Source organism: Botryllus schlosseri, chromosome 6 (genome assembly GCF_051294905.1).
Source record: "Botryllus schlosseri isolate E-star chromosome 6, Bs_hap1, whole genome shotgun sequence".
NCBI classification, from domain to species: domain Eukaryota; kingdom Metazoa; phylum Chordata; class Ascidiacea; order Stolidobranchia; family Styelidae; genus Botryllus; species Botryllus schlosseri.
In genome coordinates this window covers 12072698-12091534 of record NC_137241.1, presented here as the reverse complement: position 1 = coordinate 12091534, position 18837 = coordinate 12072698, and the positions used below count along the sequence as shown (strand labels likewise).

At 39.2% G+C, this 18837-nt stretch overlaps 1 protein-coding gene and 2 long non-coding RNA genes across 3 annotated transcripts in view; all 3 read left to right on the top strand.

Annotated features, from left to right (window-relative positions):
• Nucleotides 1-18837, top strand: part of LOC145441029 (uncharacterized) — a 416627-nt gene that overhangs the window by 242726 nt on the left and 155064 nt on the right. The window lies entirely within an intron of this gene.
• LOC145441022 (iron-sulfur cluster assembly 1 homolog, mitochondrial-like) lies at nucleotides 65-18238 on the top strand. Its single transcript, XM_080318815.1, has 5 exons — nucleotides 65-115; nucleotides 187-291; nucleotides 379-432; nucleotides 16042-16147; nucleotides 17985-18238. The coding sequence occupies exons 2-5, from the start codon at nucleotides 211-213 to the stop codon at nucleotides 18131-18133; spliced, it is 390 nt and encodes a 129-aa protein (XP_080174941.1). The 5' UTR covers nucleotides 65-115; nucleotides 187-210; the 3' UTR covers nucleotides 18134-18238.
• LOC145441027 (uncharacterized) lies at nucleotides 6809-7225 on the top strand. The gene is made up of 2 exons (XR_013915697.1): nucleotides 6809-6946; nucleotides 7033-7225. It is a non-coding gene; the product is annotated as an uncharacterized LOC145441027 (long non-coding RNA).

Below are 18837 nucleotides of genomic sequence, written 5' to 3'. Positions count from 1 at the left end.
TGGTACATCGACGAGCGAAACACTGCGTATAGACAATGAATCAGCAGATTCGTATTTACGACGCGTTCATATTCCGGCGGCTTCACAGTAGTTTTTCAGGTCACCAGATCACCAGGTATCATTCTACTTTGAGGTACTTGAAAGTTATTTCGCGCACCATGGTATTCATGTAAGGAATTTTATTAGAAGTAAAAGATAGAAGTAGCTGTTATGGCCTCCAGAGCTATCGGAGCATCAGTTCGTGCTGTTAAAAAAACGAGACTGATTCCAACGAAGCAAGCTCTTGTTCTGGTGAGGGGGCCTTGCTGACCTATTGACTGTGTGCTGTGTTGACACATTCTCAGTAACAAAATAGTAAGTATTGATCTCTTATTTCAGACGCAGTCAGCGGTCGATAAAGTCAAATCATTACTGCAGAAGGAACCGAACATGGTATGATCCTGTTACTTCAGTTCTGCATTGTGTCCGTGCTCCTCTAATTCCTCCCGTGCTGGTGCGATTGCATTGTATGCACAATAACATCGATCGCATGCAAAATAAAGTCAGTAGATACGTGCGAAATGAGGTGAGACGGCGCACAAATCCAAAACTGATGGCTACTGGCTTCTTCGAATCGAAATGTGAAATCCCAACTTTATTCTCATGAAAAATAATATTGGAGGTATGTTCCTATGTAGCAGAGGTCTCAAATGTGCCATTTCCCAGTTTTTGATGACGTCACGGGCCGCAGCACCAATCTTAGGGATACTCAATGTATAATTTCAAAATAGGCCTTATTTGAAATGAACCTTGCAGACAGGCATTCCACAAACATCGTGGCAATGTAATTTACTATCACATTATTCACTCTTGACACGAAAAAAAACACATTTTCAAATATTTCAATAAAATTGATTTTGTGCCGGGCATAATTTTTTCAATTAATGAGTTATAAACATCATACGAGAGCATGCCTCATGACATCGTAAAACTGTCGGATCATAATATTGCAGCTAGTGGACATTTAACGTGCCACAATTCTATGTAAAATATTTTGAAATCTACTGAAGATTGATCTGATATCAGAGCATTTGAGCGGTGTAGCCTAATCCTGGTTTTGATACAGTCGTGATAAGTATCGGCTGTTGTTACTGTCATTGCCAAAGACAAACTAAATCAGCGTTAGATTTTACCTTCGATTAATATTGGAATATATCAATAACCAATAACAACTGAAGTATAATCATTATTGAGCCATAGTAATAACATTGCTTCTTAACCTTTTTAGCGATCGTACCTCTCGTGTTTCCGATAGGATTTCTCGTAGCCCCTGTCCATTTACACCACAGTTTCTGATGGTACCTATATTAAAATCTGAAAGCCCATTCACATGAAATCGCGTGTAGCGCGGGACTATTTTCAAGTGAATCAATTGGTCAAGAAAATATTCCACAGCATATAGGCCTGATTTCACAATGCATCTCGTACACCCTGATGTGGTGCTTCGTACCCTGATGGAGTCTACGGACCCTGGTTAAGAACCCCTGGAATGTCCAATCGACGAAGAATTCATTGGTGTTACAGCTGTAGAGCGTACTACTATCTTACTTGCCAATGATAATAACATGGATAAAGAGAACAAACAACACCTAGCATATATTCAACTATACGTCGCGGGGGTCACAGAATACCAATGGCTGCCATACTGACCTTATCAGATAGCTATGTACCCCATGCAACGCAAGCTACAACCTTTTGATATATTACTATTCCCCATGACAGTATCATAGATTGTTGCGTCCGTAGGTTTATCAACCAAGTCACTGTTCCGAGTCGCAAGTCCTTCTCTGATTTTGACGTTTGACCCGACTCAACTCGAGTCATTTTAATTTAATCACCCAGGCAATCCGAAATCGAGTAAACGAAAAGGTCACATCAAACCAAATCACGATTTTCAGTCACGAATCATCGACGGGTCATGTCTTATCATTATGAACTAGAAATGAAACGTAATAGCCGATCTTCCACAGCATGGTAGCTTTTAAAAGTGATGTGATATTGAAGTTTGTTGAGATTTCGGTTATTTTATAGTAGTTTTAGCGTGAACTTTAGGTTCTTATATCTAAAAAAGATATATGGCGCTTGAATATATTGGTGAATACTTGAAATGCCAAAATGCCGTAGCGGGCCGAACAAGATGGGCCGCGTGTTTGAGACCTCTGCTATATAGCCTATACTGGAATCTTGGTGCGTTTTTCCTAATATAACAGGTGAGCAGCGATGATTTTCCAAGTTAAAGTAATCTAAAAGGGCACTGCACTCTATGAATGATGTGGTCTCAGATTGAAGGGCAAAACGAAGAAAAAAAATGTGCCGGCCGCAGCAATTTTCTTCATAATAACACTGTAATGGAGCTGCGCGTCTTCATTTCTTCGTCCGTTGACAAAATTTATGGTGCGATATCTTAACCGTCGCACTTGCTTGGCGCGATTGGGCAATCACTTAGAGAACTAACTTTAGATAGTTGTCAGCCGATATTATGAAGGAATTATGTCTTACACGCCAGGGTGGATTAGTTACTGTAAGTATAGGCGTAAGGTACCGGTTTTCAACGTACGATGTTATGTCACAAGGATTTGTGTTCAAAGCTTGTCATGACTCTATAATATTTGCCAGTTGACTGATAATACGGTGATGCCATTACAGTTGTAGGCTATATTGATGCAAATCTATCATACATCTGTAATTTTTGAACTGTGATTTTACAGCGTATTACTGACTACACAGTGCACACTGCACAAACTTTATAGTGGTCTTGCGGAAGAGAGACAGACATGGGATATTTTGCGTCATTTACCCATGGCATAGCAACTATCTTGATACAGTCCAGTTTACTTGTTCAAGACACAGATGTATAGTCAACACCAAAATATCCATATTTTGTTCTCATCAAAGTTCATAAAGGCCTATTGTTGTGGACTGCCCAATCGCGTCGAGCAAGTAAAACGGTGAAGACATCGTGCCATGTAACGGGTTAAGAAATGACCCGCAGCCGCAACAGCTGGAGCATAAGGTTAGAGATTTCAATAAGTCGCAGCTCTATTAAAGTGGCGTTGTGAAGAAAATGGCTGCGGCCAAATAATGTTTAGCCTTTCAATTTGAGACCATATCATTTTTAGAGTGCAGTGCCCCTTTATTGAAAAATAATAAAAAAATAAAACAATGTGAACACATGACACCGATTCCATACAGGTTTCTATAATAATCTTATAATCCATAGGCCTATTTTACTTTTTCATTCCAAAAGTTGACATTTCATGTGCAACCAGATCTATACCTTCTAAATTTGAGGATGATTCAACACAATAAGCAGTTTCAATGTGATAAGTATTTTTAAATCCAAATTTCCATACAAAAATCTGAAGAGGTTTTGGCGCTTCTTCGTTTTACGGTCATAACAAGTAAGTGCTCCCCATGACACCAATAAATATTTCCCTTGAACATGTCAAAATTTGGGTTCAGTCTCGTTTCTTCTCCAAGATATGTACATCACGAATCAGGGATCCCCATGAACATGTCAAAATTTATGCATTTACAATCAGTTTACGATTAGGGATTAGGTTGAGGTGTCATAAAATTAGTGTTGGGGGTAAGGGTTAGGTTGGGGCCGCATAAAATTAGGGTTGAGGTTTGGGGTAGGCCCGTTAGGGTTGGCTAAAATTAGGGTCCATGAAGCATCTAAATTTCTCGAAATGGTTGATTAACCTGATTCATATTTTTTTTAAATTAGAGAGATCACAAGGCAGTTTTGCTCCATAACTGCTAAAACTTCCGGACCCACAATAACAGAATAGCCATCTGAGATGAAATATTGGATTGTACAAACTCATTTTAATTGCCAATAGCCTAAGCATATTGCTGCTTCGAGATGTTTTGTTGAGATTTTGGAAGAAATTGTTAAGAAAAAGCGATTTTTTTATGATATACATAGCCTACCCGCTATTCTGGAATAACTTCAAAATGAGCTGCTAGGCGTTAGGCTGGACGTTAGGGTTGTTCAGAATTGACCGACTTTCAAAAAGTCTAGGTTTTCAGTCCGTTTCCCATGCCTTATACCTTAAAAACAAATTCTGGCTACTTTTTTTTGTAATTCATCCCCTGCATCCGTGTGCATTTTGCCGTTTTTTCATGCACCAAAAAAATTCTTCGGAATTTGGGGATTCCCCAGTTGTGAGTGACTCGACAGGAATCGCATGTGTTCTCATTGACGTGAAGCGGATGTTCTAGCGTTGATGACGCGCTAGGCACGGCAGTGAAATGGGGATCATTGATTACTCAGGTGTTTTGCTGCTTTGTTGTTGAAGAACTGTGTTTACGAGTGAGGTGCAGGACTTACCAGGTAGCTTTTTAACTCATGCTGTTAGCGAGTCTAGCGCAGGATTAGTGGTTATAGTCTTGTAGCAGTATTGAATTATTCGATCTAACGGACCTGATACTCTTTCTTGTCTACTGAGATAGAAAACAAAGCTTGTAAATGTCTTTTCCAGTGACTGTGGAAAACAGCCAATCGGTTGCTCTGAATTTTATGTTATTGCCTAAGATAGCAATATACTGGTCGGAGTATTTCCAATTTAGGAATCATTATCTTCCAGAATCAATAACTGGATCTAATCCGACTATTCTTGCTCAAGTTGTGCAGTATGTGTTTGACGTTAGAGAACTGAAATGTTTCCAACTATTCTTTGTTGCTTGACTGAGTTGATGTATATTTATTTTTCTAGGATTAGCTCTAGTGCGAAATGTCTAAAAAAAAAGAAAATTGCCATCTAGTGATATAGTATCAAAGAAAACTAGAAGATCACGGTCGCAGACACAGCATTTCCTAACTGGGCCATCTGAGGAAACATTACGAGATCGAAGCTGCTTACTCTTAGGAAAGTTATGCAGTATGTGTTACACCTAAGAGAGCATTCATATGCGAAAAAGGAACCAGTAAATTTACACATCCAGGACGTAGGAGATGAAGTACGGTAATAGGTTTTTGGTTCCTGGCTGCCACAAAGACCATCACACAAGTCAATGCCATTGAAAGATTAGAGACAGTGTGAAAACAGAAACCAAATGCCTGTCACTAAAGGCCAGCAATATATCTCAAGAAAACAAAGTGACTTTGAAGCCAAGTTGAGTAAGCTATGGGCATAGAGGAGCTCCTGACGCGATGACGACAATTGAAGCAAGTACACTTCTCTCCGGCGATAAGAAACATGAATACAAAACATTTTATCAGGATCAAAGGGGTCCGTGATTAGCAACGATTGGTGGCAAAGATACAGTGTTGAAAGTGAAAACCATGCAACAAAAGAGACGGACCATGAGTGCGAGAGAGTGCACCAGCTTCAAGTAGCGAAGGTGAATTTACAGAGAGCTCATCTATATCTTTGCAGGTAGCCGACACTTCCCACAGCAGTGATTTTGAAGTGGCGCAGTCGACATCGGGTCATTGCTTTAAATTTGTGACTCTAAAAGCGCCTGTAAACCTGTTCAACGACAAAGACATATGCCAGGTTTCCAAACGCTTGAAAGTCACCGATAATGCTGCTACCATGATAACTGCAGCACTGATTAAAGCTTGCGATGGTGACCCTAATGACTTTCATCTTTCAAGATCTGGAACCTATCGACGACGCATTGCAAATCGTTTTAAAATTTCTGAGTCTATTGTTAAAAAAATAGCAAACGATCCACCAAAGCACATCATTTTGCACTGGAATGGAAAGCTCACTGGGAGTCGTTTAGGAGAGCAATTTGAGTCCTTGGCAGTGCTGGCATCGTCTACGTGTTGTAACGCATTTGAGAAGGGCAAACTTCTTGGCATTCGAACTCTGGAGAGTGCTACAGGAAAAGCACTGGCTGATCCGTCATTTGAACTGCTGGAACTATATAATTTAACAAAAAATGTCGGAGCTCTTGTGTTTGACACAACATCCTTAAACAATGGAAAAAATTGTTCTGTTACTTGAAGAATTGATAAACAGGAAAGTTTTCTACAGTCTTGTCGCCATCATATTCATGAACTAGTCATCCGGGAGATTTGGAAGTGAAGTGTGTATTTGGATCGGCGACCACAGGCCCTGAAAACACAGATTTTAATACCTTCCAAGAAGTGGAAGGATATTGATCAATTAAGAAGCTCTAAAACACTTCAGTTTGATGAAGGCAGCGGGTTGGCGATGAAAGCTGATGAAGCAAAGCAATAATAATTCCACTGATTAAGCCACATAAAGGAAAGTAGAAATTAATATTGATAAGAGATGACTACAGAGACTGTGCAACAGGCGCCTTGGTGATTTTAGATGACCAATATGTTGATAATCGTTTTCGCAAGCCTGGTGCTACTATAGCACTGGATGGACGAGTCAAGTGCTGTACTGTCAAAAAATGTTCATGTGGAGTGAGCAAATGGGCTATTCTGAAGAGTTCATTAGAAAGTTGGTACGAATAAATATTGCCCAGTTTTCTGTCCCAGCTTAAAACTAATATTGCATGTGACGCAAAGAGTAATGATCTCAAATTTCTTCATGACATGACAGACTTTACATCATGCGATTTCACAGTTGCTGATGTGGCATATAAAAAGATGTGAAAACATCATTGGCATCTCACCGAGGAAACGGTGGTATCTACAATGTTCTCGGCTAAACCAAAGATTCCTGACCAAGTGAAGGAAGCGATGGCTGCTAAATTGCTGCCAATGCCAATTCTTGAACAATTTCGCAGAGGTATACCTCTGAGTCTAATCTCTGACTCTGTCTCTGAGTCGATGAGTAGGGTTGCTTTAATTGGACCGGAATCATGGTTTCTATTCGATGCTATACATGCCGAACATGATTAGTTGAGTCTTCCAGTTTCGGAATGGCATACAGATCCGCATTTTGTGACTGCTCAAGAATTTGTGAGTAGTGTTGAAGTAGTTAAAGACGCAGCAAAGCGTTTGGTAAAATTGAATACCGACTTTGATGCTTTAAAAACAGATGACAAAGAACAGCGGACGAGCCTCTTACAAGCCGTGGAAGATCACGGGAACAGATATGCCGATTTCTCTAAAGCAACCATTTCATCCACCTGATTTAAGTAGTATTTGCCAAGTTGATCTATTTCTTTTCCTTATTGTTTCGTTTCCTTTGAACAATGTGATGTTTAAAATGTGGCTGTGAGTGAATGATACATTCACAGTTGTATTCTTGCACATGGTGATCCCGGAAATTGATGGACAATCTCAGGTATGGTTGAGGAGTGTAGGATATGTGATCCAACAAAATGACCTTCAGTCTTAGGCAGTTTTGAGGAGTTCTAAGGGAGTGTAGGACATGAAAATGGTGTCCTGAACCGGCAATACTTTCTATGATAAGGTTATGTAGCACTCCAAACCGCAATAGCTGCATAAACCCAGCTTATATATGACGTTTGCTAGCCTGGTCCGAATGGCGACACTCAAATTTTAGGGGAATCCCCTATTTTTAGCCGATAATTTTCCAGCTCAAAATGCACACGGATGCAAGGGATGAATTACGAGAAAAAGTAGCTAGAATATGTTTTTATGGTATAAGGCATGGGAATCGGACTGAAAACCACGACTTTTTGAAAGTCGGTCAATTCTGAACAACCCTACTGGACGTTATATGTTTCTTGATTTTGCTGACATACACGAAGGTGTCATCGGAAGCGTTACGCATTATTACTACATTCGCCACCATCTTTGTGGAAATGAATTTTTAGCACTCATTCACATCAAATCGACGGCGAGGATTTTGAGACTCAACCTCATATTTCAAGAAATGCAGCTACAGAATTCGCTTGAAAATAATACAAGTTTTCCCAATTTCTACATGAATAGCATGATGTTAATTTCAAGAATAGTCATTTTGTTGCTGTTCATCACTACCCTACAGTTAGAATTTGCACAAGACAGATGACGGTTGTACGATAATTGAGCTAAATTTGTACAAAAACTTGAAGGGTCTGTGACGATGCAAAAGGAGTCCGCGAAGACAAAAAGGTTGAAAACAACTTGGTTAGTGGTTGGTTATGATATTGTAAGGTTAGGTTGGAGTAGCCTACCGTGAAATTAGGGTTGGGGTGACTTCTAAAGTTGGGGGTTAGTAATCAGGCTGGGATATCGTGGGATTAGGGAGTAAGGGTAATGAATGCTCCTACGATACCCTAACCCAGGGGCGGGCAACTTCTCCATTCGGCAGGCCGGATATGGGAAGTTGAGTACTCAGCGGGCCGGATTGCTGAATTGATACATTATTCGCCAATTTACGTATTCGCGTAAGCTCTACTCTCGCACGCTGCACGCACACATATATTATAACATGAAGTCACTAAAATTTGACGTTTCAGCAAGTACCGGGAATCTCGGCTGACTAGGGCCGCGGGCCACATTGTCATGTAAGACAGGAAACTGTCCGCGAGCCGTACAAAATCCCGTCGCAGGCCGTATGTTGCCCGCCCCTGCCCTAACCCTAATCCAATTATAAACTTACATTAAATTCAGACATGTTCATGGGGAACTCTGATTGGTGATGGTCATGTTTTGGATAAGAAAGTAGACTATACCCCAAATTTTATGCGTCAAAATAAATTGTTTTCGCCCTGGGATCAGCATCGTCTATTAAATATATCCTCAGCATGTCAAAACACCACGAAACTGTGGATTAGGGTTGGGGACTGGGATATTAGGGTTGAAGGTGGGGGATAATATGGTTGGGGAGAGAGATATTAGGGTTGGGGTAAGAGTATCCCTAATCCCATCCTTTACCCTAGCCCACCTCCAACCCTAATATCCCCCTTCTAACCCTAATATCTCCCACCTTCAACCCAAATTATGGGATACCGTTTCTCCAACCTTAAGCCATCTGTAACCCTAATATCCCCCACCCTAACCCTAATATCCGTCTCTCCCACGGCAAAAAACAATTTACTTTGACGTTTGAAAATTTTGTTGTGTTTATGAGAAACATTTATTGGTGTCATGTGAGAATGCTAGCTTGTTATGACCGTAAAACGAAGAAGCATTCAATATGAGAAGTTTCGACATGCAGTCGGTCACAATAATGTTATGGTTGGCATCCTTAGGGTTGAGTGTTAGGGGCACTAAGGTTCGGGGTTGGGAGTTGGGGTCATTTGGGGTCAACCCCCTGGCTATGCTCTGATACTGGCATGAACTGTCCTTGTTTTGCATGCGACTGACCTTAGTGTGCCCTCAATTGCACCATGCCTCCTCCCTAATTCCTTGCGTTTGCCTTACTAATTGCGCCTAGTTACGGGGTGGCTATACAAAATCCTTGAACGTGCAAATGAATTGTAATTCGTGATTACTAGGGCAATTTTTTTGCCATGTCAAAAAAGTCAAAATTATGCTATAATTGTAGCGTTGGGTCAAAAAATGTAAAAATTGTAAACAAAGTCAAATTTTTTTTACAACTGCATGTCGTTTGTATCGTAGATTTTGATTTAGATCAGGGAACTCATCATTTGACATTTTACAGTTTGTACTTTGTACTTTATAGGCCTACCATTGTAGTGGACCCATTTTCTGCTCATTGTGAATCATAACACTGGTCAACACATATTTTTAGGCAGACAAAGTAAGAGGGGTTCTGGAGGGCACTGATTCCGAATATGACCTTGGCTTCTTCAAATTGGCTCTCGTTGTTAAGATAACCCATGGGGCTATTTCAACCAAAATCTCCCATTTTCACAGAAATGACTAGATATAAAATTGGCTCAGTCCTAGGCTACTAGAAATTCAATCTATTTTTACACACATAAGACTCTATTAAGCCAAAATACAGCAACAGCACTATATTTAGGAGTGATAGATTTATCATGGTTACAGACTTTCACGGCTATCCTGTGCCTAAATGAACTGCAGTCATGTATATAAGTATTTACCTTAATACTCCAATAACGTGGCATTAATTTAATCAGTTTCAACTCAACCACCTATTGTAAATTTGAAATAATTAGTTGGAATATAATATTATTAATATATTTTAAACCACAATTGTTTTTGTGTACAATTTTCGCCTGTAAGCTATTAAGTGCAGTTTCTCGAAGGGTTCTAGAAATGGTCTGCCATAATATGTTCAATTGTTCATCTCATCTGCCCTGATATATTTCTTTTGTTGCTCTGATGTCTTGGTAGAACCTCTCCCCTTGCTAATCAACAAGATGATCAGGAAATATATCAAGATGACTGAACAGGAAGTGAACTTTCATACTCATCTTTGTGCTCAACTTTTCGATATGCAGATACGAATTTTTGGACCAACTGTTTGCATTTGGGTGCTTTGTGATCATCTAAAAAGTTTTATTTACTACATCTTAGGAGAAATTACATGCAGTGAACTCCTTCCTAATGTGAAATTGGAATCTTTCATCGGTGTTCGAATATATCAGATGCCAGATTTGAGCTTCTCGTTTGATAGGGTTACTAGGTATACCCACTTTGTTGACTCGGAGGAAAATTATCCATTTACCTGTCAAAAGAATTGAGACGCATTGTAGTTAAGCCTTTCAATGACAAATATTATAGTTTTATACTCCTCTTTAATCTAGGTGGAATGACCAATTGATTCAAGAGAATATGTATTAATTTTAGGCTTGAAAAACTGCTTTTTTGACAAACAATTATTTCGTATCATGTCATGGTAATATTGATAGAATGACTGAGAACGTCATGAGGGTTCTTCATAGTCAATTATCTATTGATCCGCAGTATAAAATTTGAAAAAACTACGATTTTCTTCCTAACAGGTGAAATATTTAAGGGTCAATATTTTACGGGTATAAATATCTTCTGTCAAAGAGCCAATCTGACAAAACGAATGCGATATTCGTAATCAGCAACCTCAAAAACTCCAGAAACGGCTCTCAGATGTTCTGCCTGAATTGTTTTTTTTTTTCATTTTGTTGACCAGTGTAATCATTCAAATAATACAAACAGGTTGACACCGTGTTATCTTCAACGTACCACAATATCCTTACTGTAGCAAGACTGCATGGGCATTGTATGGTTCCTATATGAAGAAGCGCATTATGAAAAATCGTGATGTAGACACCATTGTCAGAATGAAGCAACATGGTGCGTCACCAGCAGTGTACGCACGCACAACTTCAGTGTTGCCAGCCAGCAACTGCTACTGTAGAACGTTCTTTCTCCATTCTTGGCCAGCTACTCAGTAAATACAGACACTTTCTACCCGAAAATGTAGGAAAGTATCTTTCATTGTACTACAACAAATTTGAATTATTTCTACCATAATATGTGCTGTGACTACTAGAATTCTTTGTAGGGTCAAAAAAAAATTCATGCTGAACTACTTCGTAAGGACAGACAGTTTGAACCAGAAATGATGATAAGTGGTACAATTCTGACATGTGGGAAAACACCTAATTCGCATACGTTTGGTCAAAGTTGAGTTTTTTAAGGTCAAAATCTTCTGTTTTTAGGTAAAAAAATGTGTCCTAGTGATTACCAAACAGGCAATCGAAGCGTCCTCGTTTACTATGTCGCGAGCTCCTCTCTCGACCAGACGAGCTAATTCAATTTCTCCTCTAAATTAAATTGTATTTGCGCCCATATTTGTTAACAAAATAATTCTTGAGTTTGAACGGGAACCTTCCATGTTCCAATAAACTTCATCGCTGGATGGACTCTATCGAGCGCAACAATATCGCGGACCGAATTTCAAACTACTGGGATTTGGATTTCTATTGATCGCGGCACGTGCCCATATTGTTCTTTCTGCAATGTCCCCTGGATCATTAAAATCGCACCATATCATGATGAAATTGGACTGGCTGTTTGCTCGCATCTTGGTGAATAGCTGATATTCACACGAGATCGAGAAATCGCTAATTGGCGGCTGAAACAATTTCAAGCCCCTCCCTTTTTTCGGCTTATTGTTGTTGTTGGTAACCGACTGTCACCGGCGTTTATTTTTTTTTCGAAAAATTTTGCTTCACTGACACGACCTGAATGGGATGCGAACCCAACAAGTAATATATCGTCGGACTCAGAATGGCGAGGCCTAACCAGCCGCGCGTATATATAATATACTCAAAGTACTGAGGATGGATTGATGGTGCTGACCTCCTTATCCGAACCATGGGTTCAAACTCGGTAGGATCAAGAACGTCTAAAATCACAAGTACATAGATTTAAAGGTGTTGCCTATACATTTCTTTGATATCACATATAATTGATACCTTCGTCTGAAAATTACTCCGAATAGCTTCCGCTTCTGGATGTAGGCCTATCACTGGTATCTCTTTCCATTAATATCTAGTGTTGCTAACTAACTAGACAAAATGCGTTGGATTGCCTTGGCGACTTTGCACAACATCTGACGTCATAGAACGCTTCACTAACCCGCAGCTCGTTTTTCGTAAGGTCGAAATTCTCCTCATTCAATTTGGAAATTCTCTGTCATGCTGCGTTTTTCGGCAGTCGTTTTTATCTACAAATGTTTGGTATGAAAAACATAAAATAAAGTTGTATTCGACGATGTAGATGACCTTTGAAGAGATATATGAAAGTAAAAAGATAATTTTTCATTTTTCCCAAAAATTCATGGTAAATATGGACCCTCTAAATCAGTGGTTCCCAAACGGTGGGGAATTCAATGGTTTCTGGTGGGGAATAGACGCATTTGTTCAAAATTATATACAGGGAATAGACGCATTTGTTCAAAATTATATACAGGACAGTCCACATATTCACGGAGACACATGCGCAGTCACTGTTACCAGTTAACTGCTCTGGAATGTATGTATCGAAAATTATATTTTATAAATTTAAAGCAATGAATTACGTGATTAACACAAGCTTCTGGGTGGATGTGTTACTATTGGGCAATTAAGAATTTAGAGTCAAAGTACGAATATAATATTTATCCCACGTAATTATTCAAAACAATGGTAAACAAGAAACATTGTTAACTCTTTTTAATCACACCAACCCATAGACACGTCCATCTAGAAGACACCAAAATATATGGGATGTTACAGCTTGGTCACTATCTTGAGTGGTGTGTCGCTTATTGGTAAAATCGTCCTATTGTTTTGGTAATTTCGCTGGCAGGTTTTCCGACTTCGTCTTCTCGCAGCTTCAGCCGAATGAATGCGTGCTTATGTCACAATCCCGACTTTGACTAACCATGTTGTATCGACTTTATTATCAATATAGAATACGCCAGGGATCGGCTACCCCTGGCACGAAGGTTAATCCAAATTACTTCGTAAATCATCATAGAGTAGGGTCTTTTGAGACAGATTTTATTTTTCTTCAAAATTTCTCCGCACTTGCCACGTATGGTCTGAATTCGGCCCACGGGCCGTAAAATGCCCTGGTCTGTCCTACGCTAATCTACAAGCCTTCGGAGAAACCCTAATTTTCAGTGAGTCACAAAATAAAAGTCCATCAACATGTGTGTAATGTGCATACCATATATGTGTTGTAATCTGTACGACTACCAGTAAAGCTACTCAGACAGTAGACTTGTACAAAGTAAACATTTAGTTAGTTGATGGTCAACTAATTAACGATTTTTTCAGTAGTTCTAGTTGCGGATTTGGAAAATTGAGTAGTTCTAGTTGTAGTCGTAGTTGCGAATTTGGAAAATTGAGTAGTTCTAGTTGTAGTCGTAGTTGCGGATTTTGAAAATTGAGTAGTTCTTGTTCTAGTTGTTGTTTTTGAAAATCCAGTAGTTCGTACAAGTCTGACGGCAACAGTTGTTGGCTGACAACGCTGAAGTTGTGCGTGCACTACTGGTTACACACCGTGTTGCTTCCTTCTGACAATGGAGTCTACATCACAATTTTTCATCCTGCGCCTCTTGATATAAGAACCATGCAATGCCCACGCAGTCTTGCTACAGTTAGGATTTTGCGATACGTTGACCATAACAACATGTCAACCTATTTATTTCAATTGAATGTTTATGATTCACAATGCGCAGACAATGAGCCGTATACAACGGTAGGCCTATAAAGAAAGCTGCAAGCTGTATAATGTCAAAGGATAAGTTCACCGACAGTTCAAAATCTACGATACAAACGAAATGCAGGTTGCAAAAAGATTTTGACTTTGTAAACAATTTTGACTTTTTTTGACATGCCAAAAAAATCGCCCTAATCAGCTTTTGGGAAGCCCAAATAAAATCCACCACAATACATATCTAACTACACATCTGCTACATCAATACAGATTACTGCGGCTGCGGCACAAAACGAAACTTCAAAAATTTTCCCCCCTAATGAAAACATAATCAATATTTATTACAGTTCAGTGTGGCTCAGAGTTGGATCAATTGTAATTTGTAATTGAGCTGAATGTATTTAATTACATTTTTTCAGGTAATTATAATTGTAATTGTAATTAAAGCATTTCTGTTTTGTGTAATTGTAATTGTAATTTGATAAAAATTTTGCTCAATTACAATTTCAATTACATTGTAATGGAAACCTGATAATCACAACATGAAATAATCAATCAATCATTTATTCGCCACACCAGTGAAAATTCGGTACGGAGTACGGACCAGGATGACGACGCGGGGCCGCAAGACCTAAAGGCCTTAGTACACAGTTGCCACCTGTAATAATTAGCCTATTTGCATCGGTGTTCTATGCGTGTCGCGTTATAACGAGATAATTCAGCAATGCTAAACTGTTTCCCATACTTCAGCAGCAACGCGGAAAACTTTGTGAATTACAATATAGGCTAAACCAGTGGTTGTCAAACTGGCGGGCGTGCCCCCCTTGGGTGGCGTGAAAGCATCTGAAGGGGAGCGCGAAGCTCCAGTAAACTGAAATTTTTCCGCGCTTGGCGCGATTCACCTCCATTTCATAATTATTGCTCTTTGTATAGTCGGAATTTCATATTGGAGAATTCTCTCATCAAAAGTCATAACCTTTCATACCATCAAACTATCTGTAAGGATTGCTAACATTCTGGTTTCATCGGTAATTAATTAAAGGGTATTCTACGTATCATGAATGAAACATCAATACTGAATAGCTTGTGATTGTTGCTAATTACGTCGCTACGGATGAAAAAGAACACCTCTCTACCGAATCAATTACATGTTTAACAGTAATTGTAATTATAATAATTACATGTTTAACAGTAATTGTAATTGTAATTCGACATTTTTAGCATCGAGTAATTGTAATTGTAATGTAATTAAAACATTCAAGAAAGTAATTGTAATTCAAATGAATTATTGTAATTGATCCAACTCTCGTGTGGCTTCTGCTGTTCCCCTTCAGGTAGCAGATTGAAATGTGATGCTTCACCTTGAACAGTGGCATCATGGTGTTCAGTCGAAACGCAACAATGTTTCCAATTGCGGATGAGCTTACAACTATTGTAGATATAATTGGCATTCCAGAAGCACATAGTTTTGATTTTGTCCCCCAGCCTCCCCTGCGTACGACACTGCACACCACGTAACACAACAACAGCCATAATGCCACTACCGGTGGTAATAGTTTCTGTAATTGCTGTTTTGTGATATATCATGCGGTCGGTGTAGATAAGTGAAAATTTTGTATCTTGGCAATGGCGGATGTTATGTCGCACTTGATCATCCAATCAATCCGTCCCCATATTGTACTGTTGAGTGTTCGCAGCAGTATTTCTGTACTTGGTATATTCAGTGAAATGGCAAACATATGACATATCGAGTTCCACACCTGCCACTGTACTATTGACAATACAAATGACCTGATATATTCCACAAATGGTGCATCGAATCACATATCCTGAGAATAATCTCATTCACAAAAATGTCATGTCTATAAATAGCGTTTCACTTCACGTCAGCTCAAGTTGCAGGTCAAGATATGTGTTTATTCTTGTGGGTGGTTGCATCATTTTATTGAAGAGGATTTTTTTATTATGCGCAATTCATTGTTTTTTTCACAAAGTGCGTAGGGAGAAAAATTGTGTAGTTGCGTGCTTGCTAATATGATATTAATACTTTCTGTTAGGCTGGACTCAAAGTTGGTGTGAAGCAGAGGGGATGCAATGGGATGTCATACACATTGGACTATGTGGATAAGAAAGAGAAATTTGATGAAGAAGTCGTACAAGATGGTATGCTAATACAGAATGCCCAGTTATTTTTTTAAAGTCAGCCCTTGAATTTTTAGCTATATTCCCAACTCTGTAACGGGTCAAGTACAGTTATTTTAAGTCAGATATTCAGTGGCACCATAATCACAGGTTTTCAGTTTTCCTTCTTTATCAAGTATAGTTGAATACGATCAATCATCATGGTTCTTTTGCTTTAAAATATCATACACTGGACGGTGGGCAATGCTGGATCAGGATGGATTAAATATGGTACCATTTGAGCCCTACCGATATTGGATTTTTGGGCTGGTACCGATAAAACCGATATATAACATCTTCACCGATAACACCGATATCTTCAGCCGATATTCAAATAAGGGGGAATCTACTAGGTACTAGGCTCTAGGTACCATTCTATCTATCGTAGGTCACTTTTGTTTCGGTGCTTTGTAGTTTGTTTTTACAATACAGCTATTTCAACAGAGTTGATGGATTTGACATTTATATAATGGATGGATTCATGTTGATTTCCACGGAGTACGCTGATATTATAATTTTGCTAGTCTGCAAATGTTTTACTCACGAGCAGCAGTTCGAGAACTACACTGAAGTAGTATTCAAGCCATTTGTTTCGTGGTACAATAATTTACCACCCAACAGAATACTGTAATACGTGTGGTGTGTGTAATCTGTTCATACTTTGATGATGTCCAAGAATTTTTTTTAGCTGTTTCTAATTTTCTAAATATCACATTGAAACTCAATCAACTCTACTACTCCTACTCCGGTTGATGGTATCAATTTATAGATCCTGCGGTATGCAAAGTAGCGGTGTGAAATAGTTGAAGTTTCCATCACTTTTATGATCAAAATTGGTAGACAAACCGTGTGATATAAAGTGCTGTATTATTGTCAGTGAAAATGTCGTTGCAAATGCCACCTGCCGGTGCCAGTATCCATATTGTCATCAGTCATTTTGCTTTAGTCGCGGAGATACGTCTTGCAACTCCCCGATTAACTGCTAAACATATGAGACCCCTCAACCTACCCAACCTCAGACCTTTGGTTTTCTACTTCCACTTGAAGTAGTTTTGACGTGTGTTGTAGTTGCTACATCTCACGATTGTAATGACTTGAGTCATGACTCGACTAGCGATTTTTTAGTGACTCGAGTCATTTTCTTGAGCTACGGGAAATGACTCGACTCTACTCGTACTCTACTCGAGTAATTTCACACGGCTTGAGACGTCTATCAGTACTGCTACTTGAAATATATTGCCTGAAACTGTTTAGAGTGAGGAAATTAGCACCGTATATTACGAATTGAGGCATTCAATATCACGCAATATGAACAAGAGTTGCAAAAATGTCTGTTGAACATGACCTGAACTGGAACACGAACCGTGAGCACGATGACTCTGACTTGAGTCTCATTGCGGTGACTCGGACTTGACTCGGTAATGAATTGAAAAGCAACTAACGGGACTCGAGTCAAAACTATAAAATTGAAATTGAGTTGTGACTCTGAACCAGGGCTGTGACTTGGTTACAGCTCTTTATCTACTTGTAGCTCATATTCCAGTTGCTACTTCTTGTTATACTTGACACACTGTCTGCTGACTACTTTAGGCACCTCTGTGTACCACTGGCCGTTGTTTTTGACTTGATTCAACAGGTTGGTAGAAAACACTGAGATCTGCATCCAAAAAGTAGATCGCAGTCTTCCAAATAACTAGCGCCCCGAACTAGTTATTGCCGGGGAAAACCGAGAATAATATTATGAATATGTCCCCGAATCGTAGAAAGCTAATGTGGTCTAGTTTTATAACTTCCATGTTTCATTACTTTTGTTTTTCAGGTGTTAGGATCTTCATCGATTCGAAAGCACAGATGACTTTACTCGGCACGGAGATGGATTTTGTCGTCGACAAACTTTCTAGCGAATTTGTTTTTAATAATCCAAACATTAAGGGAACGTGCGGCTGCGGCGAAAGTTTCAATTTATGATATTGATTTTATTGCACTGTTCTATTTTCCTTTGAATTGATGAAGGGAGCTGTTCGCAGCTTTTTGTCCATTCGCTTCTTTAATAAAATGTAAATAGCAACACCATATTGGACTCGAAAATTTTCAGCTTTACCAAATTTTATTATAATCACAAATGTAGCTACACAGATTTTTCCAAATAAGATTTCAATTGCTGAATTGAAAGGAAATTCACCGAAATTCAAGTTCAGTTCATACCAGAGTCTCAAGTTCTCGTTAAGCACTGGAGCAGTGGTTCTCAAACTGTGGTAGGCGAGAGCTTTTGACGTGGTGCTCGAAGTGTGCTGCAATGAGTGATGTCATACCCCAGTTTCACTAACTTCTGCTGGTTCTGCATAACTGCTATCCGTTGGTATTGTACTAACAGGAATAAACAAAATACCGGTGCATTTATTCAAGTAAACCAAGTCATTCAGGTGGTACGCCAAGTAGTGGAAAACAAATTAATGGTACGTGATGGGAAAAAGTTTGAAAAACACTGCATCAGAGTGACTGAGATCTGTAACCTACACCTGTAGATTCTACTTGAATCAATTTGTGTATTGACTCAACTTGTACTCGAGTCATTGCGCATGACTTGGGATCAGAAGGCCAAGACCTGTGTCTTCGAACAACAGCAAAGCTACCACATCATTTTTATTTCTTCTATCTGTACTGGTATTTGA